Here is an 18,585-nt window from a genome sequence, read left to right as displayed (position 1 = left end):
TTTCCGCCTACTTGCTGCATACGCCCCTCCCACTCGCTGGCCTCCGGCCTGCAGAGATATGTAGTTGTGCGGAGCAGCGGGGCGCGCACGTAAACGGAGAGACCACTTCAGCCAATCAGACACAGGGATTCAGTCACGGGAACATGCACGCACATGACGTGTCCTTAAAGAGACATACACATAAATACTAACCCCCAACAAACTGAGGAACATTAGTGAATTAATTCATTAATAAGATCTGTTATAATTTAGCATAAGAACATTAATGCAAAATGTAGTCGGCATTAGTTTATAGACTTTGTGTCTGGTATAAAAATGTAAATGATTAGTAGTTAAGAGAACAATAAAAATTGCACATGCCATTTATTTGTTTATTTATCTGTCATTGTTTTTACATTGATACTGATGAGAGTGAAAGTACACAGGTAATATAAGCACAGATATTAACACAAATGTTCATTGCTTATATGAGATCTCTCACAATATTGTTTACACAGCCAGAAAAAACCCATAAAAATAAAAGAAACAGATCACAGTACAAACGATTTCTTTGCTCTGTTATTATTATTTACACGTCCTGTTCCCACACTTCATGATTAAACCATTCAAATCACTTTTTCAAAATCAAAATGAAATCACAAGAGCATCTAAAGAGAAACAGAAAATCAAAACAGTAAAACTGAAGAAAAAAATTACACTCCTGTTCATACCTGATCTATAACAACCCTGCTTTACTTATGGTTTTTCAAGGGTCACAGAGTTTAGCCGATGAGTTCGCATTAAGCTCAAACCCAGCGTAGAGCGGCTGAGTGAAGGTGGTGTGGATGGTGTGTATGGGGGTCATTGTGTCAGAGACACTGTAGAAGGACAGAGTTCCTCCTCCATGATCCACATACACTCCAATTCTGGAGCATGGCTGGGCTTGGAGAGTAACCTGAATACTTTTATGCCAGAAAGAGAAAGGGGACAAACACCACAGACTCCAAGACTGATCATTGTATCCAAACTTACATTCATGACCACTACTTTTCCTTCCAATGTCTTTATAAGACACTGATACTGACACCCAACCAGTGCACTCAACCTCCCAATAACAACGTCCACTCACACTCTCCACACACAGCACCTGGTAATAAGAGTAAAATCTCTCTGGACTATCAGGATAAGAATACCGATTTTGGTTATAACCCATCTGCACCACTCTGTTATTGTCAGACAGAGTGAGGCAACTATGATTTGTGTTGGGATCCAGACTCAGCTCACACCAATCTAAAACAAGTGAGAAGAAGAAGGAAATGTTTATTAACAAAATACCACAGAAAAGGGGAAGAACCCCTCTTAAGAAGAGTATGCAGTTATTCATCATTTACTTTGTAAAGTATAATTTAGCATGAAGATGAGCAGTTAACGTTTACTAGCACTGAAATAGCACAAAAACATTCTCTCCAGTCTTTAGCGCTTGCCAAATCCACTCAGTTCTACAGCGTTGGCTGAAAACAATGTTGTTCAGTGACAACACTGAAAAACATTACTTTTGGCTTATGTTATTAAATAAAGCTTTAAGAGAACGAACACAGAACAGATTCCTGTCTTTACAGAGGTTTCCACCTCCTAAGATTTCCAGAAACATTGTTTGAACCAATGCTAGATTTAATTATGCAAAGCGGCTATGAAATTTCCATTGTACATATGACTCTCTCTCTCTCTCTCTGTGTGTGTGTGTGTGTGTGTTTGTGTGTGTGTGATGTACATACACTGGAGAAAGTCTTCTCTGGTCTTTGGAATAGAGGGTAAAATTAATCGAACTGCAGCAGCTGTGGAAACAGAACAAAAGTGTCCAACAGATGTGAGCTCACATTGTGAACCAAGCAGAGAAGCAGCAAATACTAAACAAACACTCGAATTTACCATTTCACTCTCTATTTCTATTTCTATCTTCAGCAACAGCGATAAATTTAAGTAAATATGAGATAACAAAGCAATGAATAGTGTGTTTATTTATGCACATTTACATAAATTCTATAAATGTATCTCTGTATATTTTAGAATGTTGTTTTCTGCTGATTTTGTTTTTTAAGGCTGTGTCTAATTTATAACATCCTTCACAAAAACCCTGTCAGCGTTAATAACTAGACATGTTTAGTGTTTTTAATTGCACTGTTAAAGGTCACAGTTATGTGTGAGGTTGTGGACTTTAGCACTGAAGTGAAATATGTTTCAGTTTTAGCCAACAATCAGAGATCATTCATTTCTCAAATTAAAATCATGTGAAACTTGGAAACAGCACTGAGCTGCTCTTACTCTGTGGAGGGATTTTGCTGAATTCCTCGCTGCAGATTTGCTCTACTCTCTCCTTCAGGTCACAGAGAGTTTTGTTTACTTTGTTGAATGAGAGATTTTGACGTAGCATGGTCTTGGATGATTCCTCGTTTTCAGGAAAGTCGCAGAGAGACTGAGAACCCTACAAAGAGAAGAAAGAAATATGACGAGTGATAAATGCGTGCAGGAGTAAGGAATGGTCTCATATCTAAGAAGCATTGACATTTATTGTTGTCTCACTCTGTAAAACAACACTAGGTAGCATTTCTACTAGGGAATTATTATTAAATAAAATCTGTCTGCGTGGGTTTCCTCTGGGTGACTGTCTGTGAGGGGTGTGGTGTGTTCTCCCTGTGTCTGCGTGGGTTTCCTCCGGGTGACAGTCTGTGAGGAGTGTGGTGTGTTCTCCCTATTTCTGCGTGGGTTTCCTCCGGGTGACTGTCTGTGTGGAGTGTGGTGTGTTCTCCCTGTGTCTGCGTGGGTTTCCTCCGGGTGACTGTCTGTGTGGAGTGTGGTGTGTTCTCCCTGTGTCTGCGTGGGTTTCCTCCGGGTGACTGTGAGGGGTGTGGTGTGTTCTCCCTGTGTCTGCGTGGGTTTCCTCCGGGTGACTGTCTGTGAGGAGTGTGGTGTGTTCTCCCTGTGTCTGCATGGGTTTCCTCTGGTTGACTGTCTGTGTGGAGTGTGGTGTGTTCTCCCTGTGCCTGTATGGGTTTCCTCCGGGTGCTCCGGTTTCCTCCCATGCTCCAAAAACACCCTGACCCTGAACCAGACAAGGGCTACAGGCAATGAATGAATGAATTTATATTGTCTTTTCTTTTATTGCACTGTTTTATTTTTTTTTATTAAATTTTCATAGTTGTTTTTTCATTGTGTATGAAAGTGTATAAACTTGCCTTGCCTCGCCCTGCCTTCTAACACATTTGGCGAGAATACTAATCTAAATGCAATTAAGCCTTAAACAAAGAGGTGAATGCTCTTATTTATGAGCACATTAACAGATGTTTAAATGACCTTTCAGAGGAGCTGGTTCCTCTGTGGCTCAGTGTGTGTTACCTGGAGGAACTGGATGTGATCCTCTGAGTGGGAGAGCTGCTCTAGCTCCGCTCGTCTCCTCTTTAGATCAGAGATCTCCGTCTCCAGCTGCTGAATGAGTTCTTCAGTTTGAATCAGTTCAGTCTTCTCCTGAGCTCGGATCAGCTCTTTTACCTCAGAGCATCTTCTCCCAATGGACTCAGTCAGTTCAGTGAACATCCTCCCACTGTCCTCCACCGCCGTCTGAGCACAGCTCTGTTAGGACACACACACACACACACACACACACACAAACACACACACACACGCTGACACTTATGAAAATCATTATCAGAATGGAGCTGCTGTTGTTGCTGTTACTTAGTGCGGAAACCGCACTATGTAAATTAGAGCATTGTAGGAGTGGCTCATAACTGTGTGAAGTAACTACGCTGTCTCCTCCCTCAAAATGGCCTTGAGTAACACACTTCAGCCCCAGTTCCTCCCTGAGCACTGGGGATGGCTGTCATCTGCTCTGAGTTTGTTTGTTTGTTTGTTTGTTTGTTTGTGTGTGTGTGTGTGTGTGTGTGTCCGGGTGGTTCAGACATGTGATGTTTTTTAATGTGTGTTCTAAGGTTACAAAAGAAGAGCAAAGGAGAAAATAAAAATAAATAAATGGCTTAAATGCAGAGGAAAACTTTTGCTGTAGGTTTTAAAATGACAATAACGCCATGTTAATCACCTTTATCATTTTTCTTGTTATATTTGCTGCCTTTAGCATTTTTCAAGTAAGCACTCACAGCCCTACAGCTTCATTACACAGATGTTAGTCATGGTTTAACCTTGGCTTTAATCCACACTTTATTCCAGAGTCCACATCTGCAGCTCACTGCTCATGTCTCACCTTTAGAGTTTCCACTCCATTCTTTAGCTCCAACAGTTTCTCCTCCTTCGCCTGGAGAAACTTCTGAAATCTCACCAGCGCCTCACTCTGTATACACACAAAATTATATTTAATATTTTAATTACTATAAATAGTTATTTTATGTCTGTAGCTGCTAATTCTAGCTGCTAATTCTGTAGCTGCTAATACTAGATGCTAAATCTGAAGTAGCTAATACTAGCTGCTAATTCTGTAGCTGCAAATACTAGCTGCTAATACTAGATGCTAAATCTGTAGTTGCTAATACTAGCTGCTAATTCTGTAGCTGCTAATACTAGCTGCTAATTCTGTAGCTGCTAATACTAGCTGCTAATTCTGTAGCTGCTAATACTAGCTGCTAAATCAGTAGTTGCTAATACTAGCTGCTAATTCTGTAGTTGGAAAAGGTAGGAAAAGAACCCCCACCTCCTTCCCCTCACCCTTGATTTCAGGACAGTGTTGTGAAACTGAATTTCTTTCTGCAACTGTAGGGGGAGCCCAGAAGCAAAAATACCAAATCTTACTTAGTGTTACTTTAAAGAGTGTTTACGCTGCATTGTAAGCACATAACTGATCTGTCTTGAAGAACCTGTTTTTAAGAGCCCTGCATAGTTTGCTGGATTAATATTAGCCTAAGACTCAGTATGATTTTCAACAACAAGCAGTACAGATTCTGACCTGTCTGTGGGTTCTCTCTGCGACAGCAGCGACCGTGTCGTGGCCTTTATGCTCGTGCATTGTACACAGATAGCAGATGCAACTGTGGTCCGTGCGACAGTAGATCTCCATCAGCTTGTCGTGCTGAGAGCAGACGTTCTCTTGGAGCTGTGAGGAGGCTTTGACCAGCTTGTGTTTTCTCAGAGCAGGAACCTCACGGTGGGGTTTGAGGTGGGCTTCACACAATGAGACCAGACACACAAGGCAGGACTGTACAGCTTTGAGTTTTCTCCCGGTGCAGAAATCACACTTCACGTCTCCGGGTCCAGCAGGAGGCGTCATCTGCAGCGGCGTCTTCTTCAGTTTCTCCAGTATTTCAGCTATGAAGTTGTTTCTGCGTAGAACAGGCCTCAGAGTGAGGGTCTCTCTGCACTGGGGGCAGCTGTAGACCCCTGTCTGATCCTCCTGATCCCAGCAGTCGTTAATACACACCATACAGAAACTGTGTCCACAGGGAATAGTCACAGGCTCTTTCAAAAAATCCAGACACACTGAACAGACCAACTGGTCCTGATCTAACAAAACACTGGCCTCTGCCATTGTCCTGCTCTTTTAGACAGAGACAGAGACAGAGAGAGAGAGAGGATAGACGCAGCTTCGTTTTCTCTGAACTAAAAGACTTCCTGGTTGAGTGGGTGGAGTGTGTAGATGGAGAGAGGGAGAGAGAGAGAGAGAGAGAGAGAGAGAGAGAGAGAGAGAGAGAGAGAGAGAGATTATGCTCAGAGTATGCAGAGAGTGTGCCCGATGTGAAAGTGAGGACAGTAGATGGTGGGGGACAGTGGACAGTGGAGGTGAATGGAACCAGACGTCCTGCTCTAAAAGCCCCTCACAGAAAGTGAGGACAGTAGAGGGTGGGGGGCAGTGGACAGTGGAGGTGAATGGAACCAGACGTCCTCCTCTAAAAGCCCCTCACAGAAAGTGAGGACAGTAGACGGTGGGGGACACAGGGCTGGTGTCTGAGTGTAGTGTGGAAAAGGGTGTGGTGTTTTAACCCTGTCCTGGTGGAGGGGGACGTGCAGGACCCTGTGGGACATACACTGAAATATCCACAGTTCTCTATCATTATTATTGCAGGCTCTAAACTCTGGATTTTGGCGACATCTACTGGACAAAAGAAAATAAATAAATTGTTGCTCAAAGCAAGGACCTGCAAGTGATATTTATGTTGTTGTAAAATGTGTCCTGACATACACATTTATTTATTTTGAATATGTAGACTTTGTCTAGTTATTAAATTAAAATTGCAATATTATGTGTATTACTTAATTTTCATATGAACTCACAATGATGTGAACATTCATTTTACTGAGAGAAATATCTGAGCTGAAGGGAGGCCATGCAAACCATGAGAGAGAGAGGGAGAGAGAGAGAGAGAGAGGTTGTGTGTGTGTGTGGGTATGAGCATCTGTTATTCTGCACTACAGATTAATCAGTGAAAGCATTATCGCCATGGTGACGGTCTGCTGAGCCTCATGGGAAAATGTTTCACACCCCGCAACGCTGCACACTTACTTACCCACGATGCACTGCTGGCTGAGGCTATTTCCAGCCCTTTGGCAAAGAAGTGGGTCAGCACTGTCATCTTAATATATAATAACACACATACACACACACACACACACACACACTCACACACACACACACACATCACATATACCATAACCTCCCGACACACATACATCATAACCAAACTCACACACACACACACACACACACACACATCACATACATCATAACCTCCCGACACACATACATCATAACCACACACACACACACACACACACACACACACACACACACACACACACACACACACATCACATACATCATAACCACCCGACACACATACATCATAACTGCACAAACACTCTCACAAACATATATTATAACCACATAAAACGTGTGTTTCTGTGTTTTTCTGTGTAAAGTACATAGTGATGTGTTGTTGTTGTTGTTGTGTATAGTGTTGTGTTTAGAGGGAAATAGGGACAGAATAAAACAGGAAAAGATAGAAAAGACAAGAGAGAGACAGAAAAGATGCAGAGAGAGAAAGAAACAGAAGAAATAAAAAGAGAATAAATATATATATATATATATATATATATATATAGAGAGAGAGAGAGAGAGAGAGAGAGAGAGAGAGGGGATCTATGTATCTTACTACAGTCTTTGACAGGACTTCATTACTAGGTGTGTGTCTTGTTTCTTCCTTTATAACTGTAAGTGTGTATAAAGTTTGTACATGTGGTGTGAGTGTGTGTGTGTGTGCGTGTGTGCGTGTGTGTGTGTGCGTGCGTGCTGGTGATTACACACTCACACAGAGGGCCTAGAAAGACACTACAGTGACGCTGAGTTTTTCTCAGACATTTTAAAGGCAAGCAAGATACATTCAGTACAGGGCTCGATTGGTTTTTCTTTTTTTTTCTCTTTCGTTTTTTCTCGGTGCAAGACATTAAAGTAGAACAGATACAGGCAGTTACTGAGGGGGTCTGTGCTCTATGTGTATGTACACTGCTTCAGTTCACTGTCCTTTTCGGCTCACATCCCGCTAACAGCACTTAAATCAGCATTAAATAAAACTCTTAAAGCATTCTCTTCTTTCTCGGTTCATCGAGGGCCAGAGTCCGAGTTTTTACCGCAAACATTTCCCCAAAAATAACTCACATTATACATTAAAATGTATCCTTTTGACTTTAGAAACATACAAATCTAAACAACCCATGTGTTCACAACAATGTTTTTGCATATATTAAAGGTGCAATCAGTCTTTTTCTCTGCTGTTTCTTCAAGCATATTCAAGGACTCCTTTCTTATGTTATTTGAGTTGGACTTTAAAGAAAACAATGTAAATCAAATAAATGAACAGTTTTAAGAAGAGTGTTTGCTACTTGTCTGCATTCAAAAACGACTGATTGCTCCTTTAATTTGGACTTTACTACAACTGGCTCTGAGGGCTTTCATGTTAGGGCTGCACCATATACGGGTTTCTGTTGTTATTGATATTTCACAGAAAACAAAGCAGATTTTTAGAGTTATTCAACAGGAACCTCCTGCTCTTCTCTTTGTATTGGTTTTATCTGGATGTTAATCTTATTTTATCTGGTTAAAGGAGAGTTCCTGCCTTCTGGATCATCACAAAGATGTGTTTCTGTGGGTCTTTTGATGAACCCAATTATTGATTAATCCTCTAAACTCCATCAAAATAAAAAAATAATTATGTAACCTTTCTTTTAATAATCACAAAGCACTTTTAAAGTTTATACATCTTTTTTAACGTATTGCAGCCCATATCATGCAGCCCTTATTCATCAAGCCCAGAGCGGCGGTCCTTTCCTCTGTTCAGTAAAGCTTCATTAACACCAACAGCAGAGAACTGGTGATAGACACAAACGTAAACAGAAGGGAGAAGATGGACAAGACGCTGCCGCCTGCTCTGTACAAAAATAAACAAAACAAAAAAACAAAAAACAGTCTTATATCAAGTGAAATCTTCTTAAATCTACAGAATACTTCCACTATTTCCATTATTAAAGTGCTGAAAGAATATTACAAGATGTTTGGATTGTTACAGGATGTTTGTTGTTTGCTTTAAAGGAGCAATCAGTCGTTCCTTGCACTGACACCTAGTGGCTCGGATGTGTCAGAGATTCTGTACTAAACCCGGTGACGACAAAGCAGTTCCATTCTTTATGTAAATAAAACAATCACCTTCATAAACATAGTTTGTTGTTTTTAGTTTTTCATAGTTTTTTTTTTTTTAGAAACGACTGATCGCTTCTTTAAGCGATTTTATCCTGTGAAAGTGTCTCATTCCTTCTGCAGATTATTTGATTTGCTTCAATAAAGTATTTAAAACCTCTCTGTCGATGGAAATAAAGCACTTCTTGCTCCAGATCAAATCTTTTTGAAACTAGTGGAAACCTCTGGAAATAATCTGAGAAATCTTATAACATTCTTACCACAGTCTCATTACAACAGACAGAAAGACTAGACTTCAGGTGATTTCGCTTGGTAAGAGATCGTTTTCGCAGTGTGGAGATGATGGACGAGTCCATGCCTTGGCTTTTGGTCTGAAGACATAAAGGACGAGTGCAGAGACTCTGCAAATTTAGCCCCAGCAGCTTTTTAAAAGCGGAAATCCGTCCAAATCCTTGGCTCCACACCACACCGTGTGCAAAAAAAATGTTCTTCCACTGATTCAGAGTCCACACATACAGCCGTACACACAGTAGCACTCAGAAAACACTCTCAGATCACTCTGCTATCAGGGCTGTGTGTTCTGCAGAGGCAAAGGGGTAGTCTGCTCTAATCTGCCCCCTCCCCTGCATCTTATTAATGCAGTCATTGAGCCAGGGCAACTTTAGCCTATTAATGTTATTCATTCATTATCTGTAATTAGTATTCATTCACTGTCTGTAACCCTTATCCAGTTCAGGGCGGCGGTGGGTCCGGAGCCTACCTGGAATCACTGGGCACAAGGCGGGAACACACGCTGGAGGGGGTGCCAGTCCTTCAAAGGCTGACACACATTCACTCACACCTACGGACACTTTTGAGTCACCAATCCACCTACCAACGTGTGTTTTTGGAGCGTGGGAGGAAACCGGAGCACCCGGAGGAAACCCACGCAGACACAGAGAGAACATACCACACTCCTCACAGACAGTCACCCGGAGGAAACCCACGCAGACACAGAGAGAACACACCACACTCCTCACAGACAGTCACCCGGAGGAAACCCACGCAGACACATGGAGAACACACCACACTCCTCACAGACAGTCACCCGGAGGAAACCCACGCAGACACATGGAGAACACACCACACTCCTCACAGACAGTCACCCGGAGGAAACCCACGCAGACACATGGAGAACACACCACACTCCTCACAGACAGTCACCCGGAGCGGGACTCAAACCCACAACCTCCAGTACCCTGGAGCTGTGACAGAGACCCGACCTGCTGCTGCACTGCGCCGCCCGAGAGTAACGTTATTTGGAGTTAAAAGAGTAGCAGTATCTCTGAGATGTTCTGATGATGCACATTGTGTTTTCTGTGAGGAAACAGGTGCAGACAAAGGCTGCAGCTAAACAAATCATAAATTGGGCCAGTGAAGAACTAACAGTGAAATGTGCCTCTTTAGTTTGTCCCTGAAGCAGCTGGAGTTTGGGACGCTTGAAAATAATAAAGAATAAAGAAAGTTTGTGCGATTTCAGACACATCACAACCTACAGTTCTGTGTTAAGCTATTAAAAGCATTTAGTTTTAATTAAATAACCCGTACGTTCTGCAGGGGCCCGGTGTGGGATTGTCTCCTCAGGTCTGTGAGGAGTGTGGTGTGTTCTCCCTGTGTCTGTGTGAGTTTCCTCTGAGTGACTGTGAGGAGTGTGGTGTGTTCTCTCTGTGTCTGCGTGGGTTTCCTCCGGGTGACTGTCTGTGAGGAGTGTGGTGTGTTCTCCCTGTGTCTGTGTGAGTTTCCTCCGAGTGACTGTGAGGAGTGTGGTGTGTTCTCTCTGTGTCTGCGTGGGTTTTCTCCGGGTGACAGTCTGTGAGGAGTGTGGTGTGTTCTCCCTGTGTCTGTGTGGGTTTCCTCCGGGTGACTGTTTGTGAGGAGTGTGGTGTGTTCTCCCTGTGTCTGCGTGGGTTTCCTCCAGGGGCTCCGCTTTCCTCCCTGCTCTGTCCTATCTTGTGTCCAGTGATTCTGGGTGGGCTCTGGACACAATGCGACCCTGAACATGATGAAGCACTAACAGAAGATAAATAACTGAATAAATGAATGGTTGTAGAGTAGCATTGGAGTAGCATTAACTTATGAAGCAAGCTTCCATCTCTCCAGTGAAAAACTAAAGAAGCTGTGGCACAAGGCCTGTCTCTCTCAGCCTCTGGGGGACGTTAGGGGAAACCTGACAGAGTGAACTGTGACACACATACACACACACACACACACACACAAGCCCTATCCCATTTCTCGCACCTCACCTGTATGTGCCAGTTAAGGCGAGACTTATTTCCTTCATTTCTCCCACTAAGGTTGCTCACTAGCTCCCTCTATGAACAGTTATTTACAGTGTATGAGGAGTTAATGCGTCCTTCTCTCAAGTGCACATCAGACCACACGTCGGTAAAGGCTATTACCCACAATCCACTGCGATTCTGTGTAGTTTCACACATGAACAAATTTGTACGTCTTGGAAAATAGACAAAAAGTTTAATCTGTGCATTTTACGCAAATTGTGCACTTCAGAAAGGTCTGTAGGTCTCAGGGTGAGAATTGGGATCAGGCCACCCCCCCCCACACACACACACACATGCACACATGTACACACACACACACTCTGTGGAAGTCCTCTACACGGTTTCATTGTCATTAGCACTTGAAATGTCTGTCTGTCTTTCTCTCTTTCACTCACTCACTCACACACACACACACACACACACACACACACACAAACGCACACAGCGATGTGAGCACAGTCCTCCGGTCACGGACCTTGTCACTCTTTCACTCTTTGACCCAGTTTTGACCCACTTTAGTGCAATTGACAAGCCGAAGATGTGGACGTATTAAAGGTGTAGTCAGTCACTCTCACCCCTATTTTTCCAGTAGATACACTGACACCTAGAGGCCAGGATGTGTCATAGATTCTAACAAAAATGTCTCCATGTGGGGCACCTGCTCCATGGAGCAAAATGTGATTCATAAATATTGACTAACTGGCTAATTAGTGGGGGTAGAAATGACTTACTGCTCCTTTAATCTCCCTCAAAAAACTGGACAGTGGAGACTCTCTTAAAGGGACATGCGCACAGTTAAGAGTCCTACAGGGACAGACGAGGGGGAGGAAGATGGAGGAAGACACACACACACATACGCACATTTTTCAGTTGTGTTTTGCTGCTTTTGTGTCTGTTTGCTTCATTGGCAGTGAACAGCAGTGAGCCAGCAGTCCCACACACACAGACACACACACACACACACACACACACACACACAAACACACACACACAAGCCTGCTGCATTCTGCGAAAACAACTGAGTCTTTGTTTTTGTTTCTTCTCCATCTCCCTCCATCTTCCTCCGTTAAGTGTTTCTCCTGGAAGACAGAAACCTGAATCTCTCTCTCTCTCTCTCTCTCTCTCTCTCTCTCTCTCTCTCTCTCACTGGACGAGTGATATATGATAGAACAGCCCTAGTGCAGAGTTCTGACTGTCGTTGTATATCAGTCCGTGTTTGTTTATGCAGTAGATATATACTCTATAAAAAAGCAGGGCTAGTGATGCAGAAGGGGTCCGGTTCTGGTCCGGGTCCATATGGATCCAGAACTAGTTCAGTTCTACTCCAGGATAAACGGTTCTTCTCCAGGTCCGAGTAAGAGTTCGGTTCAGATGCAGGATAAATAGGTTTGGATTAAATAGGTCCAGTTCTAGTCTGGAATTAAAAGATCCGGTTTAGGTTCTGTTCCAGTCCGGGATTAATGGGTGCAGTTTCCAGGTCCAGTACCAAGTCAGAGTAAACAGATTTGATTCTATTTGGATTAAATGGGTCCAGGATGGATGGTTCAGTTCTGGTTCCGTTTTTGCCTGGTTTTACTGGTCTGGTTTAAAAGGTAAATGGGTCCAGCTTAAATTATTCCAGTTCTGGTCATGGGTAAAATAAATAAATGTGGTTCTGGTTTGGTTACATGGGTCCAGTCTTGATCCAGACGAAATAGTTCCGCTTCTGGTTCCAGATTAAATGTGTGCAGATCTAATCTGAATTCTACAGTGGTCCAGAATGATTAGGTTTGGTTCTGGTTAGTGTGGGAATGGATGTGGTTCTGTTTCAGAGTAAATGGGTTTGAGAGTTGGTTAAAGGAGTTAAGGTAGAGTTTTGGTTCTGGTCTGGATAAATGGGGTTTGGTTCTGGCTCAGTTCTGTTTTGGGTTAAACAGCTCCAGTCCTAGGTCGGTTAATGATAAACAGGTTTGGTTATGGTTCAGTTCTGTTCTGAGTTAAATGGACCCAGTTCTGGGTTCGTTGAGGATAAACAAGACTGGTCTCTGGTCTTTTGAGAAGTTCTGTTCTGGAATAAATGGGATTGGTTCTGACTCGGGTCTGTTATTGGTTAAATATGTCCAGTTCTGTTTTGTTTGAGGATAAATAGGTTTGTGTCTGGTTCAGTTCTAGGTTAAGGGGGATATGTTTGGGTTAAATGGATCCAGTTTCAATTTGGCTGAGGATAAATGTGGTTTGGTTCTGGTTCAGTGATGGGTCACACGGGATTGATTCTGATTCTGGTCCAGTTCCAGGCCGGCTGAGGTCAATAGAGTTTTATTTCTGGTTCAGGTCAGTTCTGGGTTGAGTGGGTTAGGTTCTGGTTCAGGTTCTGGTTCTGGTTCTGGTGTAGTTCTGGTGCTGGATCTGTTTCTGGAAGCCCGATAGTTTAGCAGGAGCCATGCAGGGAGATGGAGTACACAGGGAAGGGAGCGAAAGCACTCCTTTTTCTCATCCATCCTTAGTTTCTGCATCTCTTCTTCCAGCCACTCGTTTTATCTCTGCTCCTCCGCCGCTCGTGCTCTCCTCCCTCATGCACGAGACTCTTTTTTGGAGTGTGGCTTGTTTCCCAGCAGAGCGTCGATCTCGCTGACCGTCTGAGGGGTCATCTGAGACAGGATCTGCACACAGCCCAGAGGACACAGTGTATTAATGAGCTTTGTTCTGATTGGCTGCTTCGTGAATATAGTCCATGCTGAAACACTCCGTGTGTGTGTGTGTGTGTGTGTGTGTGTGTTACCCGAAGGGCGCCTAAGTTCTCCAGAAGTTGATCTGTGTTTGAGACACCCAACAAAACAGAACTAACACCTTCACTGCGTAAACACCATGCTGTTACAGAGAGAGAGAGAGAGAGAGAGAGAGAGAGAGAGAGGTAAAGAGAGTTAGAATGTGTTTAGGGTTGAAGAGAGACAGGCCCAATCACAGAATCAATCAACTGATGTTGTGCTATCATGTTCATGCCCACACAAGGAGTCCCAGTACGTTCTGGATGCACAAATAAAGAGTCCTGGGTCTGATGTGGATGCCTATATAAGGAGTTCCGAGTCAGATCTGGATGCCCATATAAGGAGTTCTGGGTCTGATCTGGATGCCCATATAAGGAGTTCTGGGTCTGATGTGGATGCCTATATAAGGAGTTCCGGGTCTGATCTGGATGCCCATATAAGGAGTTCTGGGTCTGATGTGGATGCCTATATAAGGAGTTCCGGGTCTGATCTGGATGCCCATATAAGGAGTTCTGGGTCTGATCTGGATGCCCATATAAGGAGTTTCGGGTCTGATCTGGATGCCTATTTAAGGAGTTCCGGGTCTGATCTGGATGCACACATAAGGAGTTCACTGATTATAACAAAAGGGCTGATATTATTTTGATTGTGAGAAGCAGAAAATGCACAGACAAGGTTTTTGTTTTTGTTCCTAAAACTGAAAAGTTAATAACTTGTAATTGATGGCCGTTCTGGATGGAGATAATATTAATAAATGCTCCATAACATTATAACCATTCACGTCAAACGTCCAGAGCACAATTACCTTTGACATAATTAATATTCCACAGACAGATGAGACACTGCAGTAGACCCCCACTCCAAACACACACACACTGACTCACCGATGGCGAGTTGTGCGGCGGTGCAGCCCAGTCGGTCAGCCAGCAGGTGGAGCTCTTTGATTTTGGCCAGCTGTCTGCGTCCCTCTTCACTATAAACACGCTCCTTTAACCACTGATAACCCTGATACACACACACACACACAGAGAGAGAGAGAGAGAGTTAGCCTGTATGAGGGGTCTCATTAAGCTGTGAAATACTGTATGTAAACATTGTCCAAGACTTTATTGACACCCCGTATTGATATATAATAGTGAAACACAATGGGCCGCTCTGGAGCAGCTGCACATGAGCCTAAGGTCACTGTGCTCAATGCCAAACGTTCACTGGAGGGGTATAAATCACAGAGCAGTGGAACTGTGTTCTCTGGAGAGATGGAGCTCCAGGGAATAGCTTTGAGTTGGAGTGGTGTTTGGGTCCATGAAGTCACTTATATTTATGTGGAGGAATGCACACACACACACACACACACACACACACACACACATCTAGAGAGAGAGAGAGGCATGCCAAACCCACCCTAAGCTTTACTGTAAAGCCTGAAGTGTTAAGAGACTTTATAGATTTTCCTGACACTCTTAAACACTAATGGAGAAGAGTGCACTGAGTGCACTAATCAAATCTGTGCATTAGATTTAAGCTGCTTACACTCAGACAGCCGTGATACTGAGGAATAAACACACACACACACACACACATACACATACAGGGAGGAGAATGACAGAGTGAACATGACTCACTTTCATTGCGGCTCTAGAACATTCAGGAACTCCATCACTGTATTTTCCTGTGATCAACCCACACGCTAAAGGAGACCAGGTCATAGCCCCAACACCTGAGAGAGAGAGAGAGAGAGAGAGAGAGAGAGAGAGAGAGAGAGAGAAAGACAGAGAGAGAGAGAGAGAGAGACAGACAGAGAGATAGAGAGAGAGAGAGAGAGAGAGAGACAGAGAGAGAGAGACAGAGAGAGAAAGACAGAATAAAACGGCAAGAGAGAAAAGACGAGAGAGACAGAAATGATGCGCAGAGAGAAAGAAACAGAACAAATAAAAAGAACAAATAGACAGTTAGAGAGAGAGGGATTAAGAAGTTGTCAGAGGGAAATGTAAGTAAGTATAAATGCAGGGTGTAGGTGGAGGGAGCTGATATTAAAAGCACTGCGTCCTGTTGCCCTTGTTTTGAACAGACCTCGTTCTCAACAATTAAAACTTTCCAAACCCAGGAACTAATTGATCTAAAAAGACATTTGCTTCGGGGTGAGAAAAGATTTCATTGTCTTCTCCACATCTGTCTCACAGTGTGTGATGTTCCTAATCTCGGGCGAGAGATTCCTCTCTAAAGAACTTCTCACAAACCGTCCTCCTCGCTGAATAAAGACACTGTGTGTGTCAATGCATTGTGACATTTGCCACTGAGCTGTGGTCTAAACACTGTGCGGGATGCTGGGCTTGTGTCATGTTTGGCCTTGTGTGTGTGATGTCAATATTAAAGTATATGTAAATATAAATATAAAATTTTTCGACCTACACACTGTGAAACAAGTCAGTCAGTTTTCTGTGTCAGAAAACACGGGATAAAACGAGCTGTTCTGATTCTGCTCCGCTTCTGACGTCAAGTGCAGAGACTTTAGAACGACCCCGCCCACTCGTATGAGTCTGTCCAATCACAGCACTGGACCCGTTTTTATGTGAGAGCGCAAAGATGAGGTTAAACACAGCAAAACAGACACAACGAGCGCGGAGAAATAAGAGCACTGAGTAAAAACGGAGAAGAAAGAGAACAGAGTGAAAACGGCTAAAAATCAGAGCTTCTGCTCCTCGCTCCTCACTGCTGTGCACTCGGGGTCAGGGTGAACAGCGAACGGCTCATTATCATTTAAAGGAACAGGTGCTGAAAGCGGGCGTTCTGAACAGGGCTGTTTACACAGGGGGAGAACACTGCTGTGGGGCTCGTGGGGTTTGGACCAAAGCAGGTCACAGACGCTTCATTAAGAAACAGAATTGTGTATTCCACTGTGGAGGAGAGGGAGTGTATAGCACCTTTAAAGAACAACATCAGTGACTAAACTGTGAACCACAGTGTTTTCTGTTGCTGTGAAGTTAGTAAAATAAGTTGGATTACCACTAGTCAGCCGTGCAGTAAAATTTACTATTAGTAAAAATCATATTCTCACCGATTTTGTGGTAGAGCTCCGGCAGCTGAACCTCCACTTTATCTCTCTGGAAGTAATGATACTCGGCCTGTTCACACACTGGGGGGATCAGGTTAAACTGCCGCGCCACTGAATACGCCTCCTAGTGGGGGGAGGACAGAAATACACCCATAATCTCCACTGAAATGTGAAGAGTGATTGATTGGTTTGCTGCTGAGTTGCTTGATTGATCGTACCATGATCTCCATGGCGCTCCAGCGAGACGTGCCCCAGTACATCGCCATGCCTTGGTTTATTACAAAGGTCATCGCACGTACCACCTCTGCGAAACACACACACACACACACACACACACACACACACACACACAAAATAAGCTCACATTTAATCTGAACCTTTAAATGTATACTTATATATAAATATATATATATATATATATATACACATACACCATTTGGGACTGATTATTGATTATTATTTATTATTGATTACCGAATTTAAAACTCACCTTCCATCGGACTGTTGACATCGTTTCGATTGGCAAAGACGATGTCCACATAATCCAACTGGAGTCTGGACAAAGAACCTCGAAGACCTGACAAGAGTGATGTCATCGTACATTAATTACATCATCTTCTCCTTAACTATCATCATCATCATCATGTAGAAATGTACCAGTCTTTAGGTGGCAATTATAATTATTATAAATATTTTTCTAAAACAATAATTCTATGGTGGAGCAGCAGGTAGTGTCTCTGTCACAGCTCCAGGGACCTGGAGGTTGTGGGTGTGAGTCCCACTCCGCGTGACTGTCTGTGAGGAGTGTGGTGTGTTCTCCTTGTGTCTGTGTGGGTTTCCTCTGGGTGACTGTCTGTGAGGAGTGTGGTGTGTTCTCTCTGTGTCTGCGTGGGTTTCCTCCGGGTGACTGTCTGTGAGGAGTGTGGTGTGTTCTCTCTGTGTCTGCGTGGGTTTCCTCCGGGTGACAGTCTGTGAGGAGTGTGGTGTGTTCTCCCTGTGTCTGTGTGGGTTTCCTCCGGGTGACTGTCTGTGAGGAGTGTGGTGTGTTCTCCCTGTGTCTGTGTGGGTTTCCTCCGGGTGACTGTCTGTGAGGAGTGTGGTGTGTTCTCCCTGTGTCTGCGTGGGTTTCCTCCAGGTGGCTGTCTGTGAGGAGTGTGGTGTGTTCTCCCTGTGTCTGCGTGGGTTTCCTCCGGGTGATAATCTGTGAAGAGTGTGGTGTGTTCTCCCTGTGTCTTCGTGGGTTTGCTTCGGGTGACTGTCTGTGAGGAGTGTGGTGTGTTCTCTCTGTGTCTGCGTGGGTTTCCTTTGGGTGACTGTCTGTGAGGAGTGTGGTGTGTTCTCCCTGTGTCTGCGTGGGTTTCCTCCGGGTGACTGTCTGTGAGGAGTGTGGTGTGTTCTCCCTGTGTCTGCGTGGGTTTCCTCCGGGTGACTGTCTGTGAGGAGTGTGGTGTGTTCTCCCTGTGTCTGCGTGGGTTTCCTTTGGGTGACTGTCTGTGAGGAGTGTGGTGTGTTCTCTCTGTGTCTGTGTGGGTTTCCTCCGGGTGATAATCTGTGAAGAGTGTGGTGTGTTCTCCCTGTGTCTTCGTGGGTTTGCTTCGGGTGACTGTCTGTGAGGAGTGTGGTGTGTTCTCCCTGTGTCTGTGTGGGTTTCCTCCGGGTGACTATCTGTGAGGAGTGTGGTGTGTTCTCCCTGTGTCTGCGTGGGTTTCCTCCGGGTGACTATCTGTGAGGAGTGTGGTGTGTTCTCCCTGTGTCTGCAAGGGTTTCCTCCGAGTGTGAGTGTGTGAGTGAATGTGTGAGTGT

The 18,585-nt window shown here is 44.0% G+C and overlaps 2 protein-coding genes across 2 annotated transcripts in view; both read right to left on the bottom strand.

Moving 5' to 3' along the window:
• Positions 1-358: 358 nt before the first annotated feature.
• LOC136681303 (tripartite motif-containing protein 16-like) lies at positions 359-5,583 on the bottom strand. The gene is made up of 6 exons (XM_066658663.1): positions 4,931-5,583; positions 4,235-4,321; positions 3,373-3,606; positions 2,302-2,461; positions 1,755-1,814; positions 359-1,269 (listed from the first exon to the last, which is right to left on the bottom strand). The coding sequence occupies exons 1-6, from the start codon at positions 5,507-5,509 to the stop codon at positions 746-748; spliced, it is 1,644 nt and encodes a 547-aa protein (XP_066514760.1). The 5' UTR covers positions 5,510-5,583; the 3' UTR covers positions 359-745.
• Positions 5,584-10,655: 5,072 nt separating this feature from the next.
• The window catches only part of LOC136679084 (voltage-gated potassium channel subunit beta-3), an 11,286-nt gene continuing 3,356 nt past the window's right edge, over positions 10,656-18,585 (bottom strand). Inside the window, exons 7-13 of the mRNA XM_066657371.1 lie at positions 17,273-17,359; positions 17,001-17,086; positions 16,786-16,906; positions 15,353-15,447; positions 14,615-14,735; positions 13,745-13,833; positions 10,656-13,625 (exon numbers count right to left, since the gene is read on the bottom strand). Coding sequence (XP_066513468.1) covers positions 13,536-13,625; positions 13,745-13,833; positions 14,615-14,735; positions 15,353-15,447; positions 16,786-16,906; positions 17,001-17,086; positions 17,273-17,359 — 689 coding nt within the window. The 3' untranslated portion in view covers positions 10,656-13,535. The remainder of the gene's footprint in view (positions 13,626-13,744; positions 13,834-14,614; positions 14,736-15,352; positions 15,448-16,785; positions 16,907-17,000; positions 17,087-17,272; positions 17,360-18,585) is intronic.

The sequence above is a fragment of the Hoplias malabaricus genome, chromosome 2, assembly GCF_029633855.1.
Source record: "Hoplias malabaricus isolate fHopMal1 chromosome 2, fHopMal1.hap1, whole genome shotgun sequence".
Lineage (NCBI taxonomy): Eukaryota > Metazoa > Chordata > Actinopteri > Characiformes > Erythrinidae > Hoplias > Hoplias malabaricus.
This window is presented reverse-complemented; position numbering and strand designations above follow the sequence as displayed.